We start from the raw sequence: 24,358 nt of genomic DNA, 5'->3' as shown, positions 1-24,358 counted from the left end.
TGAATGGTCGGAATTTGGGCCTAGTGTTACTGATAACAATTTAATAAAATTATGAGCTATCACGCCTCAAAAGGTAAAAAGTATATTGAAACCAACATTTACCAACAAAGAGTTTTTAAACATATGTTGGTTCGAGAGTAACTTATCTTATAAACCGTAGGGTAAATTTATATCAAATTTCAGAAATGGCATTTATACATCTCCGAGTGGTATACTTATAGAATCTGGAAACATGCATTTAGTTTAGACAAATACTCACAAGAACTCTCTCCGAACCAACTAAAACTTATCGAATCATAGAACACGTAATACTAAGTTTATCAAATGAAATTTTGGGGTTGTCTTGTGTGCCTAACGTAAAAAAATGTGAATTTATGTATAGAGGTTGGCGACAAATTCCATTATCTGTTTAACTAAGCCCAAACAATACTCAAAAGCAGATAAAAATAGGTATTAATATGGAAGACCAAATAGGTTTAGATTTTACACATGGTTGAATTATGTAACACAACACTAATTGGTATATAATTGGATAATTTTGTTACCGGTAAAAATATACCATATGCGCATTTTACGTGAATGCTATATGAATACAACCAGCACTTAGTAAAAGACATGTCCATTTTATTTTGATTTGTCATCTGTATATAAATTTACGCAAAAGTTTATCAAAATGTATTATTGGAACCGACCGTCGTCTTACAAATTCGTACAATTATTAACAGTAAGTAATAAAAAAGAACTCTTTTATCTGGGTAAATATTTACAATCAAGTTTATTATTACGTTCAACCTTTCAAGTCTTATGTGTGTTGTTTAATTATCATGTATCTTCTGCCAATTACCACCTGTTAGAATTATATTGCCTAGCACTATTCAAATCATGGTTGTGATACTTTTGTACTTTATGTGTATTCAACACTGTCCGTCACTCTGTCTTTTGTCTTCTCGTCTTGTACAATGTAAGTGTTATGATAGCCTTATATTGTATATGTACATTATATTCTTATGTATTTAACTTAATGAACTGTAAGGCTTAAAGTGAACAATACAATACAATACAATGTGATAACCAAATTGTTGTCGTTATCAAATCCCTTGACAAGCTGTCTGTCCAATTATGATATGTAAACAATAAATACAATACAATACACAATACATAATACAACACAATACACAATACAATACACAACACAATATAATATACAACAATAGACAATACTATACACAATACAATACACAATATAATACATAATACAATACACAATATAATATACAACAATACACAATACAATATAATACAATACATAATACACAATACAATACACAATACAATACACAACACAATACACAACACATAATACAACACAATACACAATATAATATACAACAATACACAATACAATACACAACACAATACACAACACAATACACAAAACAATGCACAATACATAATACATAATACATAATACAATACACAATACAATACATAATACAATACACAATACAATACATAATACAATACCATACACTATACATAATACAATACACAATACAATACACAACACAATGCACAAAACAATGCACAATACAACACAATACACAGTACAACACACTATACATAATACAATACACAGTACAATACACAATACACAACACAATACACCATACAATACACAATACAATATACAACAATACACAATACAACACACAATACAATACACAATACAATACACAATACAATACACCATACAACACACAATACAACACACAATACAACACACAATACAATATACAACAATACACAATACAACACACAATACAATATACAATACACAATACAATACACAATACAATACACAATACGATACACAATACGATACACAATACAATATAATACAATACAATACATAATACACAATACAATACAATACACAATACAATACACAATACAAAACAATACACAATACAATACACAATACAATACATAATACACAATACAACACAATACAACACAATACACAATACAATACACAATACAATACACAGTACAATACACAATAAAATACACAATAAAATACAATACACAATATAATACATTACAATGTGATAGCCAAATTGTTGTCGTAATCAACCTGACAAGCTGTCGGTCCCTTACACTTAGTCATAATAACATATTGGTTTAAGTACCAACTGGTTGTTAAAAGGCTATAAATTTATTGAGATGATTTTAAATTACAAATTGGATTTCATTTTTAGAAAAAAAAGATATTTTAAACACAATACAATACATTACAATGTGATAGCCAAATTGTTGTCGTTATCAACCTGACAAGCTGTCGGTCCCTTACACTTAGTTATAATAATATATTGGTTTAAGTACCAACTGGTTGTTAAAAGGCTATAAATTTATTGAGATGATTTTAAATTACAAATTGGATTTCTTTTTTAGAAAAAAAAAAATTTTAAACATATATTCATGTAAACATAATGGGAAAACATTTTCCAACGTACATCAAGCCATATTCCTGTAAATCTCATTAAAACTATGACGACAATTAAAAACCAGTGATGAGATGAAACATCTTAAATAGATAACGTATCTATTGCAGTATACAGTGACGAGTTGACGGTTCGTATACAAATTTTGTCTCAACTGACGGCACTTTATTTTGACTTTTACTTGTAACAGTAGTTCTGTTCATCACTTTGCTCTTCCTTAACAGATTCTGAGGAACATTTCAAAATCGGGAAAAAATCGAATTTCCAAAATCGGAAAATCACGGAGTTTCCAAAATCGGAAAATCCCGGAATTCCGATATCAGAAAACCCGGAATTTCAAAAAGGGGAAAACCAGGAATTACGAAAATGGAGAACTATCATTTGTCCCGTAATAAAATCTATGGAGAGTAATTATATAAAATTCACTGGACAGTCATACACTATTGTTAAATTGTTGTCGCTGAAAACGATATTTTAATTGGAACTTTTTAAACATTCAGTCATTAAAATCAAAAGAAGGTATCGGGAGGGAGTAGGGAAATAAAAAATAGATAAATTACATACGCGGTTTTTTATATCGGCGACAACAAAGAATTCCTGAAACCAAGGGAACTCAATCTTCCGTCCTTATCGCCTTCAACAGTACAACAGCCGTGATATCAGCCGGGCCGCGATACACCTAACTGATCGAAGGGGGGTAAATCTGACAAGCATTAGTAGAAGTTGAAGCAGAGCTACATTTGATCGTGGAAATATCATTGTTGTCATTCTTTCTTTCTTACACATTACAAAGTTTAGTCTTGAAACAACCATGTGCAGTAAAATTGCGACTTACGCAACCATCACCATAGACGCCAACATATAAGGCAATTTCGAGAAACCAGATTAGAATTTTTATATAGTCGAAATCAAAGGTGGGTTGTCAACCAACCTTCTTGAGCCAGAATTACCGTCTTTATATATTTACATTTATTTCGGTTCGCTTTATCAAAGATTTCGTTTTTGATGTTCTGCTTTAAACACAGTCATGCAATTACTTATAATCACTCACATACACCACCACCACACACATACACCACCACCACCACACACACACACACACACACACACACACACACACACACACACACACACACACACACACACACACACACACACACACACACACACCACCACCACCACCACCACACTCACACACGACCACCACTACACACACACTCCACCACTACACACACACACCACCACCACACATACACAACACCACCACCACACACACACACCACCACTACACACACACACCACCACCACACACACACACCACCACACATACACCACCACCACACATACACCACACACACACACCACCACCACCACCACCCACACACACACACCACCACACTCACACACCACCACCCCACACACACACACCACCACACTCACACACCACCACCACACACACACCACCACACACACCACACACACCACACACACACATACACACACCACCACCACACACACACACCACCACCACACATACACAACCACCACACATACACCACACACACACACACACACCACCACCACCACCACACACACACACCACCACACACACACCACCACCACCACACACACACCACCACCACACATACACCACCACCACTCATACACCACCACCACACATACACCACACACACACACCACCACCACCACCACACATATAATTATAATAATGATAATAATAATAATAATAATAATAATAATATGATGTTTAGCCGAACAGTGGCTTGTTAGACACGATAATACTAACCAGAAGCCTGTGAACTAAATGAACACAATGTATCTGACGATAAGCTTTGAAAAAAAAAGAAAGAAAAAAGTACATATATTATACGACTGTGTTAAAAATCCTTATATTCTTTGTACACTAACACGAAATAAATTTCATATCCTATACAGTTTAGTATAAGTATATTACAGGTACGTGTGTTTGTCCATTTCAATGATTACGTCATTTCGATCGTCCCAATTATGTTGCTGTCATTCCTATTTGTTCTGAGTTTGTCACGATTTTGTTGTTTAGGCGAAACTTGTAATTGATGTGAACTTCAAATCTGTAGAACCCAAAACATAGTAAGTAATCATTTCTATCATTACTCTGACTTGTTCTGATAAATAATCCGGAGCCGATTTTCGATACAATAATTCCACACGTTATTAGCTAGGTTGGGGCCACGTTGACCGATTTAGCTTGCTCTCTGGGTCGCGGGTTCGAGACCTACGTGGGGCAGTCGCCAAATAGGTTTTTTTCGGCTTTCCTCCACCACCCAAGTCTGGCACATCCATAATAACTGACGATTTTTTTTTCACGAAAATTGAATTTTTTATTTTCATTGCCGGTGACCTTTAAATGACCCTGTCTGTTGATAGGACGTAAACAAGATAGTAATCCTTACATATGATATATCTATGTATATTTACATTACTGTCATTACTTTCCACATCCAAACTATCTACATGTTTTGCATTGCATTCTTCACGTCTCCTTCTTCTTGTCTAAAATCCACTATTGCAATACCGAAAAAATAGTACATGTTCACAATCTCAATAACAATGTCTTCATAAAAATTTGATTACAACGCAGAAAATTCTGACAATAAAATTAAATTTTTCGTTTGTTATGTCCCGAAATAAAATGACGTCATTTCGCCAGCATGTAAAATGGAATTTGCCACCTTTAAAAATTATTTATACAATAACAAAATTATACATTCCAGTTGGGTCGTTTTTATACTATATCAATGTGTCAGATTAATCATATTTTGAGCGACAAGAAAGTGAACGTGGGCTTATATAAAAAAATATATATATATAAATCCGCCCCATCTCCGTGATCTTTCTATCTTAAAATGATTCACTGACACACACTGTTCATTAGTGTATGTTCCGGCAATTTTTACCATTCGTTATCAAGTATGTACATTACACTTTCTCAAATAATGCTTTAACTTCATATTTAGCACACCGAGTCCATGCGACGGTAGTTTATCATTATTTTGTAAAACTCCTAATTTGTGACAATTTGCTATAACTGTGATAATTTTTCACTGCCGTCTGCTGTTCTCTATGATGATACGTCTTATCTTTACACTCCTGTGTTGTTGTTTTTTTTCATCTTGTTTGTCGAAATGCAGGATCTTTCGAGCTTATATACATTTTTTTATTTTATTTTCCTCGGCAATGATTTCTACGTGATGGAATTATAAATTAGAATGTCGATTTTAATGATGAAAGTATTTCGAAGTTTATAAGATCTGGAAAGCTATAATGTGGTTACCGTTCCCCTGCGTCACGTCACAGTCGAATGATATTTTATGCTTGATTGATTCAGATACCTAAATAGCAGCTTTATGTAGGTCCTTGATTGGGATTCGATGGTATCCCAATTTAAAAAAAATACTTAGAAATAACAGCACAGAACCCAGTTTAAGACCCCGATCAAATTAAATGATCAACTTAGTACATAATGAGACATATGTATCGCTAGAATGATTAGCCTAGAGACTGAATTGTTCCAATTACACAACGACGAAAATGACATAGACATCACGTTTGCGGAGATATTCTTTAAACACAATGTTATTTGTATCAAAAACATATTAATGCTTTTTTTGTTAAAATTATTGTAACAAAAAACGGAACTAAGCTTGCGACCGCTCAAAGGAGAATTGGACTGGTGATGAAAAAATAACTGTAGAAGGGAAAAAAGAGAACTGCGAGATCATGAGATAAATAAAATAACAATGGTTTCCAAGCATCCACACATGTAAACATGTGAGAGTTAAGGGAATGATGCAATACCCACGGCTATTAAATAACATAAGCTAAATATATATTCCAATTTATGTCGAAACTACTCATAAAACTGTTCATCGGTATTGTTTCGAACGCGTTACTTCTATGAAAAACAAATCTTTGAGCGAGCGGAGGTAATTGTCGTTCAAGACATAACATCCTTACTGCATTTGTTTTCATTTCTTTGGCTCATATGTCCCAGTTAGTGAAAATGATGCAATCACGTTGTAAGCGTACAGACTAGTAAAATGGGCGTGACAAGAGCCGAGTAACCAATGAAATGCGCCCTTGATCCTGGATGAATGAACACATCGGTCACGTGACATGCCAACACAATATTTACAAGAGCAGTATCCAATTTCGGCTTGAGTTAGGTCGTTGCATCATCGGAGAAGATGACGAAAGACAATTATGATGTTAAATCGAGAAGTAAACATAATGGAGAGGACGTTGGTTTGACGAAGAAAGATGACGATAAAGTAGAATTAAAGCGGCGAATCACGCTGTTCAATGGCGTCGCGATCATCGTCGGATCGATCGTTGGAAGTGGCATATTTCTGACCCCCAAAGGTGTTCTGGAAGGTGCCGGATCGGTAAGTCGATTATACCAAAATGTTCTTATAAAAGCCTTATTTGTTCAGTTATAAGGATAGTCATCATTTTGTAGGGGTATGTCTAATTTCATGTGAAACATGTTTCATTGTTTACAGTGCGATTCATTGGGTGTGCGAACACGTGTTTCAGTGCGGTGACGGCGGCCTTTCGGTCGGTGTCAATTTCAGCGGCAGCAACGCACGCAAATTTCTTACCTACATGTGAATGATTGCTTAATGTCTGTTGGTAGCAAGATCAGTAGCGTGCATTTGATTCGGATAGTAATCAATGTTAGCTGTCTGGTGTAATCGATTTTGTTGTGACAGTATATATTTAGAACGGTTGACCCATTCAGACGGAGATCCTGTAAAATGACCTATATATCATAAAAATCGAGCCCAAAATTTTCTTTCTATAAAATGTGATAATTTATTGTTGATATTCACATTAAAATTTCTACCGATTATGCTAATTATAAATATAATTATGTAAACGGCATAATTAATGTGAATATTGACGTTAAATTATCGTTTTAGTGACATATATAGAACTGCATTTATACGCCGAAATTACCACCGGAAGTTTCATTATCATCACAGTGAGCTAAAATACGACAGTTGTGCAAAACGTATTTAGTCTTTAAAGTCTCAAAGAAAGTGACTTCCTATGCAATATGGATGAGGTATTTTTTTTAAGAGAGAAGTTGCGCTATTTTGAGTGTTGCTGTACATGTTCAACAGATATTTTTGGCACAATTTTACGTAAACCTTTAAAAAGCAAAAGACGTTTAAGCTAAGTTAATGTACAATACTTTGCATTTGGTACCATATATCTTACTGTCAAGGACACCATTTTCTTTTATCAGTGTATTTGTAAATAAACTCCCAACAAAGAAATAAATTAGACTTTTCACTTCTTCCCAACAAACATTTGGATCATCACATTTCTTTTTTAAAAGAAGTTAATAACTATTTTTCAGTAGTTTATATAATTGGTTGCTTGATCCCTTCTACCAGACCAAGTGAAATGATTTAATATGTCACAGTGAAAATGTCTGCCGTCAAACCTGTCCTTCATTTGTTCGGTCGTACACAAAATTGTCTGGTCATGGTCTTACATATCAAACCTCAGGATGATACACAGTATGTTAGTACGTAGGAACATGTACATGCACACCAAATGTATTTCACAAATCATAGTGATACACAATATTGTCATCCTTAATGTCATGAAATATATGTCACTGTAGCCCTCAGAGTCAGTCATATGTAACATATCTGACCTCTGGGTCAATCCTTGATAATCCAGGGATTTCACTCTCTGAAGGTTCCATGTTTGACACCTTGTGAACAGGACAGAAAGACTAGTTTGATCCTTTGATGTTCATGAAACGAATCTCGAGTTCGAGTTTGGATAACAGTATATTGTAATGGTTTTGAAGTTTGTTGTCCTCCTTTGTAATCTACAAAAGGAGCATAACAGCCTGTGATTGGTCTTTTTTTTCTCTCGGAACCAATCAAATTAGTTTGTGTCTTCAATTTTGCCATGACATGTTCCAGGGGTGCATAGAGTGAAAGTGATCGTAACCACCAGAGTATCGAGTATGCTTTTGGTCATACACAATTGTCCAACCTCTTTTTGCATAAACAGCATTGGCGTCTTCTGGGTTGTACACAAGTCTGAACATGTTTCATACACAACATGTCAATTCTTGATCATACACAACTTATTCAACTCCAGGGTCAACAAAACATGTCTAACCGCAGGATCACACAGTACACAACATGTCCGACCTCTCGGTCATACATAACGTGCCTGGCTTCACGATCATAATTCTTGCCTTACTAGATGCACACGTTTGATTAAATGTGTCTTTCTTTCCTATATCGCTACGTTGTCAGTATTATGGTAACAATTCGTCATCAGATGTATGGGGCTAGAATGTGCATGATAAATATATGATGGTTTTCATAATAAATTATAATTTGTATAAACATAAATGTATATCTTATATGATTATTAGCATGACGGCCAAGTTAAGTACACGAACAGGCAGTCTATGAGGACTTTCACATTGCTAAAGGTTATAAACCATTTCTAAATTCATAAGACTTTGATACAAAATAGATATTTTCAGAAAGGAAATGATGTAAAGCATGCATAGTAGGGGAGAAAACTTGCCGTCGAAACATTCATTAGTAATCTTTTAATCAATTTGCAACATGCTATCTTTTATTCGCACAAAAACAAGTAGAATAATTTTCATATTTCTGGCGATATATTGATATCCTGACAGGATGGAGAAATTTTTGGGCTCCACTTGCAGTAGTGCATTGACCTTAACACGGAAAGCTGTAATCGCACACAGAAGCAATGGCTGGCCAAGGTGATTCTTTTGAGCAGCAATAGAAAGGGATGGGCTTATTACTACAAATACATCCACTGCTCTATTGCTAGATACCTAAGCCCAGAATAAAGAGAAAACCCTGATTATTTTATACTGTAGCTACCTGTAATCCCCGGCCTTTGGAGATTCCTGGTAGAGTATTATTATAATAACCGTGCTAATTGTTGCTATAGCAAAATTAATATTATTCAGAAGACCTTGTATCAACAGCTTGGTTCCTGATTATGAGCTGACCGCAGGACAAAAATGACCAACAAAAGGACCACATCCTTGCCTCGGGCAATAAGTGGTCTTATCATTGTTTCCCAGTCGAAATACATCATGACCCTCTATATATGTGTATTAAGTATATGGTATGTGTAAGGTTAGTAAAAACATGCTTTGTTGTTTAAACAATGAACTATGCTATATATATGATCCGAGGCTATTGGTGTCAGACAAAGGTGAGAATTAAGCAGGGACAATCTATATATAGCCTATGCAAATTGGTTTTGGACTTAAATTGGTAAAATAGGTTTGTACATCACTGAGCCAAGATTGTGAGGATGCATATAAAGTATGTGTATTTTTTCCTGTGGCCAAAAAATTCCGTTGAAAGTGGTGACCTTTTTAATTGGAATTCTGTTACCTTATTACAGCAAATTTATAGCAAATAAAAGTGAAGGTAAAGTGATTTTGAATTCTTTAAGAGAGTGTAGTGTTGTCTGATATATGTTGACACCAAACTAGAATTGGAGCATGTTATAAAAAATTATGTAATTTTGGCCTACTTTATGTCACATTATGCAAATTTTAGACAAATGTATGACATGGTCAGGTCGCATGGGGTTAGATCTTAATTTGTTAACCTAGTTAATTACTTATTTGGTGCAAAAATGTGAAAGAACAACAGGCTTTACTGGTATATCATAGGGGAAGATGCAGATTTCATAAAATTTAAAAACTGAAATAACTTTTTTTGGCCGAAGTAAATATGCTTTAAAATGTTGTCTATCAGACCACATTTCAGCATATAGAGACGATATTCAAAATCTCAGACTAAATGTCTTACTAGATTAAGTCTCGAAACTGACATACCTAGAGTATTTTATTCGGTCAGTTTCTGCTGGTTGTGTTAAATGTCTGTTTTACTGACAGTGGAAAATGTTCAAAAATGATGAGGCATATCATATTTATATAAAGTAACTCTCTTTTAATGAAAAAAAAAAATATATTTACATCCAAAGTTCTCACAGCCTTCTTTTATTTCATTTTTTTTTGAAAAGTCGTTTCCATTTTTCACTTTCATCTCTATAGTCTAGTTTAGCGATCTTCTCACTCTGTTTTAAACCAAAATCTTTTAAACTTTATGTTTATTCTATTGGGGTAACCGGTTTACGAATCCATGTTACATTTTAGACAAAATGTCTAAATATCTTAGTCATCCACTGACTGATTTTGGATTTTCAGTTTTAGAGAAAAGACTATATTCAGTTTTGTTTTACTCTGACTTGCAGTGTTGTAATATATACATCACTGAGAAATTGTCCGTTATTGTAAAGAAATCAAGACCAACCATATGGAAATCCCTTGAGTAAAAGAGCCAGTGGTAATGTATGCGTATGCATGTGCTATTTGCATCACAATTTTTCTATTTGTGAATTAAAGCATTAGGTGAGTGTAGTTCTGTCTGATCCAAAGGGGCCATGAGAGCTCTTTTTTTTTTAACTACATTTATTTTACAACAATTGGGAAGCAAGTTTTACCAACTTATATAAATCACTCTTGTTGGCGCGAATGGAAGCGCGTGAGGGGTCTTGATGTGGGAGGAAACCGGAGTACCCAGGGAAAATGCACGCAGTCGGGCAAGTGACCTCATACCCTTTCACATCCATTCCGGTAATCGAACCCCAGACCGCTTGGTGAAAGGCGAGTGCATTACCACTGTCCCACCTGACCACCCTGTCGGTTACCACAGGCATATGAAATCTCAGGTGAAAAACCAAAGTGGCTGGTTTCAAGTAACATTCCCTGATCTGATGTAGTTGTGTCGTAGGGAAAGACAAATGATCCGAATTGCTTTAGATTGCATGTGATGGACCTGCCATATGTTGTTCAGTTAGGTTGTTAGTACAAGCTACTAAAAAGAGACCCAGCCTCAAAATGATCTTGGCTGTTTAAGGACGATAAAACCCACCAAAAAAATATGCCAGTTTTAAATACATGTACTGGATGTGAGGTATACCTTTCATATATATATATATATGTACCCGGTATACAACAGTCTGTATATCAATTCTACATAGAGCCTTGAAGTCAATGATGTGTGTCATACTTCGTTTCATTTGTAGTTGATTCACATGGTGTATGGGCATACCCTTTGTATTAGTTTTCAGGTGGGTGGTTTTCTGTGGGTGACAGCGTGCCAGTGTTAGGGGTCAGGGGTCAAGGTCTTAGTTACCTGACTTGTCAGACCCACTTAGCATTATCACAGTCATACCTATGTACTCTGTTCAGCCAGTTCAATTTGTAGACACTCACTTACAAGAAGGCCTGAAAAGGGGAATAAATCCAACATTTATAAGCGACCGAATGCCGCGACGGATTACCACAAATGCCATGTTATTATCTAAATCTTTCACACATTCAAATAGCCCTCAAGGCCAACCAGAAGCAACTCTATAAATGGTCAAGAAGAGGGATAAGCCTTTGATACTTCTAGATTTCAATGGAATATTTAAACGTCAGCTTATTATGGAAGGCATTTATTCTTCTGTATAACTAAGAGTTAGAGAGAAATACCTCGTTACCTTTAATAGGAGTTCAATTTCCAATCCCAAGGAAATCTATTTTAAGTAACATTTTTGCCTGTTAAAAGATAGTCTAAGTTGTAGCTCAGACGAAGACTTATAATCACACTACACTCTGTATTTTATTATTTGATTTATATATCTTTTAATCAGTTGACACCCTGCATGTCATGATTTTCTATCTTTCATCCTTGAATGAACATGATGAATTTCTTCGAAGATTAGACTCAGAGCACATGCTTATATCTAATATGATACTTTACCGACTGTAGCCTTGTTTCTGTTTTTCTTAATATTTCTTCCATTTTGTCATACGGACATAGGCCTGATTCAGATTTAGCAGACCTGCTCCAATCTGGTGAGTTATGGTCAACAATCAGATTTTTAATCTGAAACAGACGTTGTCCTCTCTTTGCTTGTATCTTACACATGGTTTCCTGCACGGATCTAATTTGTGGCCACTCCTGCTGGCTAAGCTTCTGTCTCTGGGTCAAGGTTGTTTAGGGGTCATTTACTCTGACCTCTGATACCCCTTGTGCCACTGGTTTCGTATAAATTCCTTGGAGGAACATCCTGTCCACTGTAATTGTCTGGGTAACATTATACTTTAGTTTCTGGTGTAGCTCCAAACACTTAAATCAATTACAAGGTAATTTTCACATGAAACATGAAAATAAATCTTGTTGAGTGTCACAGCTGGGGTAGAAAAACATATTTTTTTCAGTAAACTTTCACTTACTTTTTAATATAAATTTTTGGAATTTGATACTGATATTTTGGAGGTTTCATCTTTTAGAAGTATGGCTTAAGTGAAAATATTAGAAAATCCTCAATTTGAAGGTAACTTTACACTGAACAAACAGCTGAATTGCAGGTAAATGTGCCAGATTAATAAAAAAGAAATTATGTCAAAAAAATATTTCACAAATGTCATTAAAATAAATGCTATGAATATTCATTTATTACATAATCAACTTTTACTTCTGTTATTAACATTGTGTGTGTATATCAAGGTTAAAAACAGCGATAAAAAACATTCATTCACCTTGAAATATGTAATACACATGAAATATATCTCTCTTTTAGCTAGAGTATGAGATTATGAAATTGTCTAACAGAATTTTTTGGCAATCATAATTTTTTTGCCATATTACAATCCATCTAGCAGCAAGAATATTTGGCTCATTATCAAATTTTCTAACCAAAATTTGTAACTCTGTGAAAGCAAGCTGTCAGGCCTTTTTGTGATTTTCCCTTAAAAAATTCTCTAATTGTTATATAATGTGATGTTTTTATATAAATGATGGAGTTTTTATCTGTTTATTCAAGATTAGTACATTTTTCTAAACACTTGCACTTAATCAGAAGTTTTACAGAACACATTGTCTTTCTGCATTTTTTTACTAGGACATCCAATCAGCATGGAATGTCGTCCATGTTAGAATGTTTAGTATTTGGTATGTTATAATGAATTAACAACACTGACACAAAGAACAAAAATATTTGATTTGCTGAACAAGGGGGATGGGAATTGTTTCTTACAATTATTATAAAAATTGAACACATTGTTGATTATCATTGGTTTTGACATTAACTGAAAATAATTTTGAGTTGTGGGTTTCTTGCATTGAAAACATTGTAAATTTTTTCAGTAAATATTTATTTGAAGCCTTAACTATACTAGTATTTGTATTTTCTATCTAATGAATACATCTGACAACAACCAATGAATTCAATTGAAAGCTGCTAGTTATAAATTACTTCTAAATAAAGAACTTCACATCACATTTAATTGTGTCCGAGATCTATCTCAGAGTCGTTCATAAAAGAAAAAATTGTAGAACAATTGATTTTATTTCACCAAATCAATTTCTGATCAATTTGATGATCAGTCCATCACACATAAACAGCACAATAAGACGTTGGGTTAAATTATGTACATCAATGTTACAGTGAAAATTACTGAGATTAATATGAAATTGAAATGAAATCAAATCTTTCGAAAATTATCAGAAATCAATCTTTGATGTATAAATATGGAAGTATTCAGTAATAGGAGGGAGAGAAATTAGTTCTGAAATATTTCCTTTTTTTTTAAAAAAATTAATTCAATTTATAAAGGATTGGTAGTATTGTTAAAATGTTGTCTTGCACAAATTAATTTAAGTTTTATGATACAAAAGTTTGTGTATTTGGCCATTTTTTTTGTAAGAAAATATCATTTTTTAAAAATTATTAAGAGTTCGGACACAAATTGTTTTTAAGGAAAGTTGATAAAGGAATATAATATTTCCAAAGTTACGTTGTACAAGGAAACACATTCTTGTTTTGTTTCTTGGTTTACGACTGTAATGTAGACTGTGATGTATACATGTTGATTATAGGTACATAATTTACCTGTCAACTTCTCACCTGTGTGATAAATGTACAAATTTAATGACTTGTTTATTTCACTGCCTCCTTTAATTGTTTACAAATAATTCATAAGTATTTTGTCATGATTGGTCCAGTATCTAATGTCAAAGTAAGTTTTTGTTTTAAAAACTTTTTTTTCTTTTTTTTTTAAGCAAATTTTCCTTAAAATTCTTAAACAGACAGAAAGGGCATTGACCAAACTGTTAATGTCTCTATGCAATATATGACAATTGTAACAAATTATTTCTGTCAGTTTCAATCAGTCAAAATTACCTGTTAGAATGCTCTTAATAAATCTTTGAATTTCATGATTGATGTCATTCACATCAAACATAAATGCCGTATCCATAAAAAAGTGTTCAAGAAATAGTAATCGTTTCCCCAAAACCTACGCCCAGAACTGAACATTAACGTTCGTAGAGAACAACGATACGTAAAATGAGAGGGAATATGACTTACCTGTACTTTGTTGTTAACGCACAGAAAGTATTACGTAAGATTTATTACAATAGAGGCATGTGTTTATTAATGATAGTTGTCCTTGGTATGTAGACAATTTTATTTTCTGAATAAGTTGTTGCTGGAAAATAACAATGACAAATTATATAATGGATGACTTCACATTATAGTATAACTTAGCAGAATGAATGTCAAGGTCAAGATGACGTCATCATGCTGTAGTTTAAAATGACTAGTTACTTCAAGGTCAAACAGATTATGTCAAGGTCAAGTTATGACATTACTGTAGCGTAAAATGGCACTGAACAATATATGTGTAATTCATTCTAGAATTTTTAATAATGAGTAATAATAAATTTAAGTCCAGAAGAGTTTTTGTTTTCTACATCGGATGACACTCGTAAGATCAACTACCTGATAGGATAAATAAAATGCTTGGTATATATATTATGTAGAACATGAGAATTAGAAGTGCATACAGCAAAGTTTACATGCATATGAGTTGACGTAAATGTATACAAATACATTTATTAGGTCATCTGATACGAAGTTTCAAGTGACCTGTTGTGATTTCTTTTGTACTGTGTCGTCCGTCATAAACAATTTCTGTTTTCGACTTCTTCTCAATAATCAAAATGCCCAGGGTCATGGTATTTGGTCAGTAGCATACTTGGATGAAGGCTACTAAGTTTGTTCAAATGAATGACATTGATATATATTACATATATGTCACAGGGGTCAAATGTGTTAAAATCTTGAAGACTTTTTCTAAATTACAAAATAATCCAGTATCATGATATTTGGCCAGTAGCTTTTAATCAAATTATATTAAGCTTTCAAATTTAGAAACATTGAAGACTTTGTGAGTATGTATTTATCAGTTCTGTCTTCCCTAATGCTGGGACTGATGGACTGGTTCTTAAGGCCTAAAGACCTCAGGTGATTGTTAATTCCCATGTGCCTCTTGCTGTATTCCTTATTTACAATTTAAGTCAAAAATAACATTAAATGTTGAGGGGTGGTTCAGGGCAGATTATGTATGGCTTCCATTTCCATTCATGTGCCACTGGATCATGACAGTCAGTGATACAGTTAATGACAAAAGAGACTTTAAAAATTTACTATAAAAATAAAACAGTTCAACAGGCTTGAAAACATTGCATACATTTCTGGCTGTTCGGAGATCTCTATCACTTTATCATTTACTCTGTCTGACCTTGACTGCTTTGTTGTGATGTTGACTGATTCGCACTTAACTCTGACCTCACACTGAACTCTGACCTCACACTGAACACCCTTACAGTGACCCTATATGACCCCTCCTACTACATGTATGAAATCTACTCTATTGTCTATCATTCTTCAGTTTGTAAATGATACAACCTATATTTACGTTTACATATCTCAGGTAGCATAGACCACAAAATCCAATTCTTTGTACAATGATTTATGGGCAAGTTTTTGTGAGTATAATATGTCTTTTCTGGTCAAATGTATCTGTTTACAGCTGTATACTATTACTGCCAGACAAAAGGCAGATATATATATGATTTAAAACAACCCTGAAATCTGAAATTCTGAAACTGATGGAAGTCAGGAGTTTAAGTAGTTTATAAGTTTACATTTTCAAGTATTACAATATTAAAGAATTTGTGATACACTTTCTGATCAGGAAGTATAGCTTTGTATACAGGAAGTTGCCCTGCCCACAACCAGATTGTAGCATTGTAACACATCGCTATATATGTTCATAATCATATTTGAGGCATCTTATGGGTCATGTTTGCATAGCTTTGAGAAATACATATTTTATAATAAAAGTTTAAAAAAAAGAATGTTTTCACGATCAAAAATAATACATGTTGCAAATGTCGCTGAAGAAAAGCAACTTTAAAACCTGTTTTGTCAAATTTATTGGAATTAAATAATGATTATTGAGGCAAAATAGATTTGTGATTGAAATTAAATTTAATTTTAAATGTACCTATATATTAATGAAATGCTTACCATGTACATACATTGCATATTTAAAAATTATGAGAAAATAAATATGAGTAATTTCTTGAATGTCCCATAAAGTGCCATTGATTGGCAGTCTGATATATTGACAGGTCTGCCTAGCTTCTTTTTAGCTGCACATGCCTTGCTCAACTGTTCAAAAGCCTTTTCATGGAAACAAATTTAAGGAGGAAACAGTGATTAAAGTTGAAGATACCGATGACAGTTATGACATGTGCGATAAAATTCTTCGACAAAAACATGATATATACATGCAGATGTACTTGAGATGCACAGCTTCGGGGCTTGGACATATGTATCTAAGTACGGGTCGTGGTACAGTTTCTGTGCATCATCATGTTTACCTAAACAATTACTGTGATGCAGACATTGTATTTTGAACAAATTTTTAATTATTTAGTTTTCAATAGGATGTTTCTCAAATATTCTGTTAGAACGTCATTTATGATAACAATCACGAAATACGTAAATAAAAGTGGATATCGGACTTAAGTAGAGATAATGGACGCCCAATAGATTTCATCATTAGATCTGTTATATGATACCTTTTAAAATGGTATGACGTATTTTGGTATTGTTCCAGCCCGAACAAACAGCCATGGATTTACTTGTTATTTGATAAACTTACGTAGGCATGTTTAAAAATTGGGGGCATTTTTTAATAGCCAGTTAATTAAAAATTTGTAATTGTCCATCTAAATAAGTTTATTTGTTAACCTTTAAAATAGGAAAGTATGTCTGGACATATCTGTACAAGAATATTATTGTCTCCGATTACAAAATAAAATTCAAACTTTTTAGGAAAATTTTCCTTTGGTAATTTTGTGTGATGTCTAGCCGAGTTAGCCATTAAATACAAATTGTATGAGATGAAAGAATATTCACAATAAATACTTAATAAAATTCAGACAGAATAGCAATGTTTTTCATTTGACAGGCTCGTGCATTTTTATCAAACATTAAAATCCAGTACATTATGTGATACACGTATTGCCTTTTGTAAATGTCATCTCAAATGTAATCACTAATGTGGCTGTTAGAGTGGAAAAAAAAAAGAAATTAAAAGGTCACTGAGGGCATTCTGATGCAATATTATCATGTTCCCGGCAACACTTTGGTTTTCTATTTCCGCTAAATATATTTTTAATCAATAATTTCCTGAAGATTCTATAAAGGGCTACATCATGCATGATCGGCAACAACATAGTAATCCATTAGCTAGTAAGGTTTCACATGTGTACAAGGTCATCGACAAAGGTCACCCTAGGATTTCATCATATCCAAATCAAGCAGGTGTTTTGCATGTGAAACATGAGTTTCTGGTTGACAGTGTTAAAAAGGAAATGTCGAAATGATGTAGGGTGAATCGTGAGAATTACAGTTTGTGGTATTGAATGGTAATTAAATGTCCTGTAAATTCGGAGTGAAACATGAAGGTTTGTGGTTTGTGTCTTTGAAAAGGAAATATCCAGAATTTTAGTTAAGGTGCAAAGTAGGAGTCTGTGATTAGACACAACACAGCACATTAAATACAACATGTAAAGCACAACACAACACAACACATTTAATACAACACCTTAAACACAACACAGCACATTATATACAACACCTTAAACACAACACAGCACATTAAATACAACATGTTCAGCACAACACAACACATTTAATACAACACCTTAAACACAACACAGCACATTAAATACAACATGTTCAGCACAACACAACACATTTAATACAACACCTTAAACACAAAACAGCACATTAAATACAATATGTTAAGCACAACACAACACCTTAAACACAACACAGCACATTTAATACAACACCTATAACACAACACAGCACATTAAATACAACATGTTAAGCACAACACAACACAACACATTTAATACAACACCTTAAACACAACACAGCACATTTAAAACAACACCTTAAACACAACACAGCACATTAAATACAACACCTTAAACACAACACAGCACATTAAATACAACATGTTCAGCACAACACAACACATTTAATACAACACCTTAAACACAACACAGCACATTAAATACAACATGTAAAGCACAACACAACACGTTTAATACAACACCTTAAACACAACACAGCACATTAAATACAACATGTTCAGCACAACACAACACAACACATTTAATACAACACCTTAAACACAACACAGCACATTAAATACAACATGTTAAGCACAACACAACACATTTAATACAACACCTTAAACACAACACAGCACATTTAATACAACACCTATAACACAATGCATTAAATACAACACCTTAAACACAACACATTAAGCACAATACATTAAATACAACATGTTGAACACAACACATTAAATACAACACGTTAAGCACAACACATTAGATACAACACGTTAAGCACAACTCATTAGATACAACACATTAAGTACAATACATTAGATACAACACGTTAAGCACAACACATTAGACACAACACATTAAGCATAATACATTAGATACAACACGTTAAAAGCACAACACATTAGATACAACACATTAAGCACAACACATTAGATACAACACGTTAAGCACAACACATTAGATACAACACGTTAAGCACAACACATTAGATACAACATGTTGAACACAACACATTAGATACAACACGTTAAGCACAACACATTAGATACAACACGTTAAGCACAACACATTAGATACAACACGTTAAGCACAACACATTAGATACAACACGTTAAGCACAACACATTAGATACAACATGTTGAACACAACACTATAAAAAATAATGATAATAGAACACAATCACATATCATAAAGTTCAGTATACATGGCAGATATACAGCTGTATTTGTCTTACGAGACACATTGAGATTCAATTATTTATGAGTATTATTAAAATATCAACAAATTTACCAGGATATAAAAGATCTGTTGATAAATATTCATTAAAATGATTTACGATCTCCTTAAAGTGTACTTTTTTTTACACAGAAGCAATCATATCAACAGCAATATTTTATTTACTTTATGAATACTCACTACAGAAATGAACACCTGTGTCTCATCATAATGATAGTACTTTTCAATAATAAGTATCGAAGTTTAGTAGATTGCTTAATGTACAAAGGTTTGTCTTAACTCACTGGACTTCAGACTGACTTCAAGTTGTATCAGAAACCTGACAGTTTCTTACGTAAAGTTATCGAACACTTGCATGAATTAATCTAGAAAGGAGAAGTACTACCCAATGTGGAAAATGGGATTTTTGGGCCTATTCTGAGAAATGGAGAAGGTCCAGACAACCCCTTTTGGTCTTAATGCAAAGGAGGGATAGGATGAAAATAAATGACAAATATGTAGATTGCATAATTTGAAAAAAATGTCAAGTAAAAATATACTAATTTGCTCCATTTTGGAGAAAATTTATCCTATTTTTGAGAAATTTCCCCATATTTTTTGGTATATTTCCTTGGTGAGGGTTTTGTGTATATTCAGGTTGGTACACATAACACTTGAGAATACTACAATTTTCCCATAGTGAAATTGGTCTAGATTAATCCCTGACTTGGGTACTCTTTTGATTGTAGTGTTAAAATCTCAAGGCCAAACTGGTGGTGTGACAGTCCTATAAATTTGAGACTAATGTTAGGACACCTATAGCTATGCACTGCTGAGTATAAGGACATGGTTAATGCGGTGCTAATTCTATTTTTAGAGTTGATTTGACCATTTCCGGATTACGTTAATTTTTTTTTATCAAATGGCCATGGTTTACGCTTTAAAATACATTTACAATCGAACCTTGTTATCTTGTACTAGTACATTTGAAGAACCTGTTTGATTCAAAACATACTCCCTGCCTAACATTACACAAAATATTCCAACATTTAAATAGAATACTTAGTTATCTCGATATTATCCATGGTCCCCCACCCCTCCACCCCAAGTCAAGATAATGAGGTTTGTCAGTATTTACAATCAGAATGACTGATTGTTCATTAAAGATGACTGATCTACTAAACTCAGATCTTCTCGTCAGGTTACAAAAATTTCAACACACATTATGAGATGTGTATCCTCTCTCCATGCGGATAGTACCAGACCTCGGCATTCCGTTGAGTTCAGATTGGCGACTCTAATTGGGATTTCTTCATTCATCTTGTCCTACGCATTCTAAAAATATAAAAGATTTCCATCCATCTGCTTGTTTACTAAAGGCGCCTTTGTATATTGACACTGATCTGAGAAGCAAACTTTGTAGTAACTTAAACTGCTGTCCTCCTTATGGAGATTGGGCATTATTGAGGTATTATGGTAACCTTCCCACCTCCTCGAAAAAATTAAGAAAAATAAAAAAAAATCTGACGAATATGCATAAATCATTAATTTCATTAAATATGGAATATGTTCCTGTCATATTTGAATTGACTTGCTGTAAAAAAATATGATTTGACAAATATACGTGCAAGCATAAACCAGATGAACTACAATGTATTTATCCTTCATGGAATTATTCCTACACAATCAAGATTTCTGTATCACATTATACATAAAACATTTATACAAAAATACCATGAATGTTGGGGTGGTCCTATCAATGAGGCCCACCTGTATTCGCTTTAGCTTGCATAAGAATTAACAAACGTCGTCCTTTGAACATGTTTTGTAGCTAACGTAAATACACCATCAGCCATGCGGCGGTGTTATTGATTGTAGGATCTCTGATACTCCCTGCAATCATAGACATTTTATTAGGAATATGAAAGAACCAGTAATCCAGGTTGACCCATTTTAAGGATAACGGAATATCTAACTAGACGTCAGATTTTCTTACAAGTTCGAAACATCGCTACAAATTTTCGTTACTGTATCTATATACCTACCGATAACTTCCAATAAAAACCCACTTATATAATGCTGGTTGATGGAAAATCAATGATGTTTAATTGTCCTGCATTAAGTCTTCGATATCGAGTTGGAAGTCCGATGACGTCATAAAATACTTTATATAGAATGAATATGGGTATATTTACATGTATGTGTGGCAATGCGGGGAAATAACTCAATATTCTTGTAATACAATGGCAGAAATCTAGCAAAACAGAATAATGACTTGTTTATGTCTGTTTTGTATGGATATGAGGCAAAAAGAGAGAATTATGAATTAAGCATATGTATGGTTTTAGCTATAGTTTATTTCAAATTGTTGTCAGTTGGCCTATTATTATGGTTGTACAGATGGAGTCATAATGACTTTTTCCAGAATGCAGATCCATGCATGAGTGATTTCAGAATAGCAGCATCTTTTATATTATAATGATAAAGTAGAGACACACAACAGGGGGGTGAATAGGTGCCAAAACAATAGGAAAGACAACATGAGGGTAAAGAGGCATCAAACTATAGGAAAGACAACAGGAGGGTAAAGAGGCATCAAACTATAGGAAAGACAACAGGAGGGTGAAGAGACATCAAACTATAGGAAAGACAACAGGAGGGTGAAGAGGCATCAAACTATAGGAAAGACAACAGGAGGGTGAAGAGGCATCAAACTATAGGAAAGACAACAGGAGGGTGAAGAGACATCAAACTATAGGAAAGACAACATGAGGGTGAAGAGGCATCAAACTATAGGAAAGACAACAGGAGGGTGAAGAGACATCAAACTATAGGAAAGACAACAGGAGGGTGAAGAGACATCAAACTATAGGAAAGACAACATGAGGGTGACGAGGCACCAAAACAATAGGAAAGACAACAGGAGGGTAAAGAGGCATCAAAACAATAGGAAAGACAACAGGAGGGTGAAGAGGCATCAAACTATAGGAAAGACAACAGGAGGGTGAAGAGACATCAAACTATAGGAAAGACAACATGAGGGTGAAGAGGCATCAAACTATAGGAAAGACAACAGGAGGGTGAAGAGACATCAAACTATAGGAAAGACAACATGAGGGTGAAGAGGCATCAAACTATAGGAAAGACAACAGGAGGGTGAAGAGACATCAAACTATAGGAAAGACAACAGGAGGGTGAAGAGACATCAAACTATAGGAAAGACAACAGGAGGGTGAAGAGACATCAAACTATAGGAAAGACAACATGAGGGTGACGAGGCACCAAAACAATAGGAAAGACAACAGGAGGGTAAAGAGGCATCAAAACAATAGGAAAGACAACATGAGGGTGAAGAGGCATCAAACTATAGGAAAGACAACAGGAGGGTGAAGAGACATCAAACTATAGGAAAGACAACATGAGGGTGAAGAGGCATCAAACTATAGGAAAGACAACAGGAGGGTGAAGAGACATCAAACTATAGGAAAGACAACTGGAGGGTGAAGAGGCATCAAACTATAGGAAAGACAACAGGAGGGTGAAGAGACATCAAACTATAGGAAAGACAACAGGAGGGTGAAGAGACATCAAACTATAGGAAAGACAACAGGAGGGTGAAGAGACATCAAACTATAGGAAAGACAACAGGAGGGTGAAGAGACATCAAACTATAGGAAAGACAACAGGAGGGTGAAGAGACATCAAACTATAGGAAAGACAACAGGAGGGTGAAGAGACATCAAACTATAGGAAAGACAACAGGAGGGTGAAGAGGCATCAAAACAATAGGAAAGACAACAGGAGGGTGAAGAGACATCAAACCAATAGGAAAGACAACATGAGGGTGAAGAGGCATCAAAACAATAGAAAAGACAACAGGAGGGTGACGAGGCACCAAAAAATAGGAAAAAACCTAAACAGGGCACAGAAGCACATACAGCCAAGAAAGGAAAAAAAGTAAAATAAAAGAGACATTTAGATGAAGGTGGACTCATCCAAAACTCAATTAAAAATAATGGCACATCCTTAAAGATTAAAAATCCATAAGGCCAGGAGCTCCTGGTTTTGTTATTCTAAAAATCTTAACAGAACATGATTAGAAATCACATTTTACTTGGTAATTTAGGTGTAGTTAGGTCTTAGGTCGTATTTATTTATTAGTTGGGTTGGAATATTGGCAGGGACATAACATCTGTACTTTCTGCAGGAGTTGAAATTGCACATTGGATGATGCAATCTTGCAACGTGTTGAACAAGACGTTTACATCATTAATTACTGACAAGGAGACAGGAGGTTTATATTGTGTAAAAAGTGTAAAAACCTCTTGAGGTGCGGGTCTCTCAAACACCTGACAAATATCCTGTTTTATCGACCTAACATGTCTGTAACATTGTTTCTCAGACAACATTGCCAACCTGTCCTAGACCCACACTAAATTAATTCATCATCATTTTTATTTACACAAATATTAAAAAAAAAAAACCCA

At 34.1% G+C, this 24,358-nt stretch overlaps 1 protein-coding gene across 1 annotated transcript in view; it reads left to right on the top strand.

The window, feature by feature from the left end:
* The first annotated feature begins 6,748 nt into the window (after positions 1-6,748).
* LOC132552964 (large neutral amino acids transporter small subunit 1-like) overlaps positions 6,749-24,358 on the top strand; it is a 39,590-nt gene continuing 21,980 nt past the window's right edge. Inside the window, exon 1 of the mRNA XM_060217169.1 lies at positions 6,749-6,946. Coding sequence (XP_060073152.1) covers positions 6,749-6,946 — 198 coding nt within the window. The remainder of the gene's footprint in view (positions 6,947-24,358) is intronic.

The sequence above is a fragment of the Ylistrum balloti genome, unplaced genomic scaffold, assembly GCF_031769215.1.
Source record: "Ylistrum balloti isolate Yb309-2 unplaced genomic scaffold, AGI_CSIRO_Ybal_v1 Utg369636, whole genome shotgun sequence".
NCBI classification, from domain to species: domain Eukaryota; kingdom Metazoa; phylum Mollusca; class Bivalvia; order Pectinida; family Pectinidae; genus Ylistrum; species Ylistrum balloti.
This window is presented reverse-complemented; position numbering and strand designations above follow the sequence as displayed.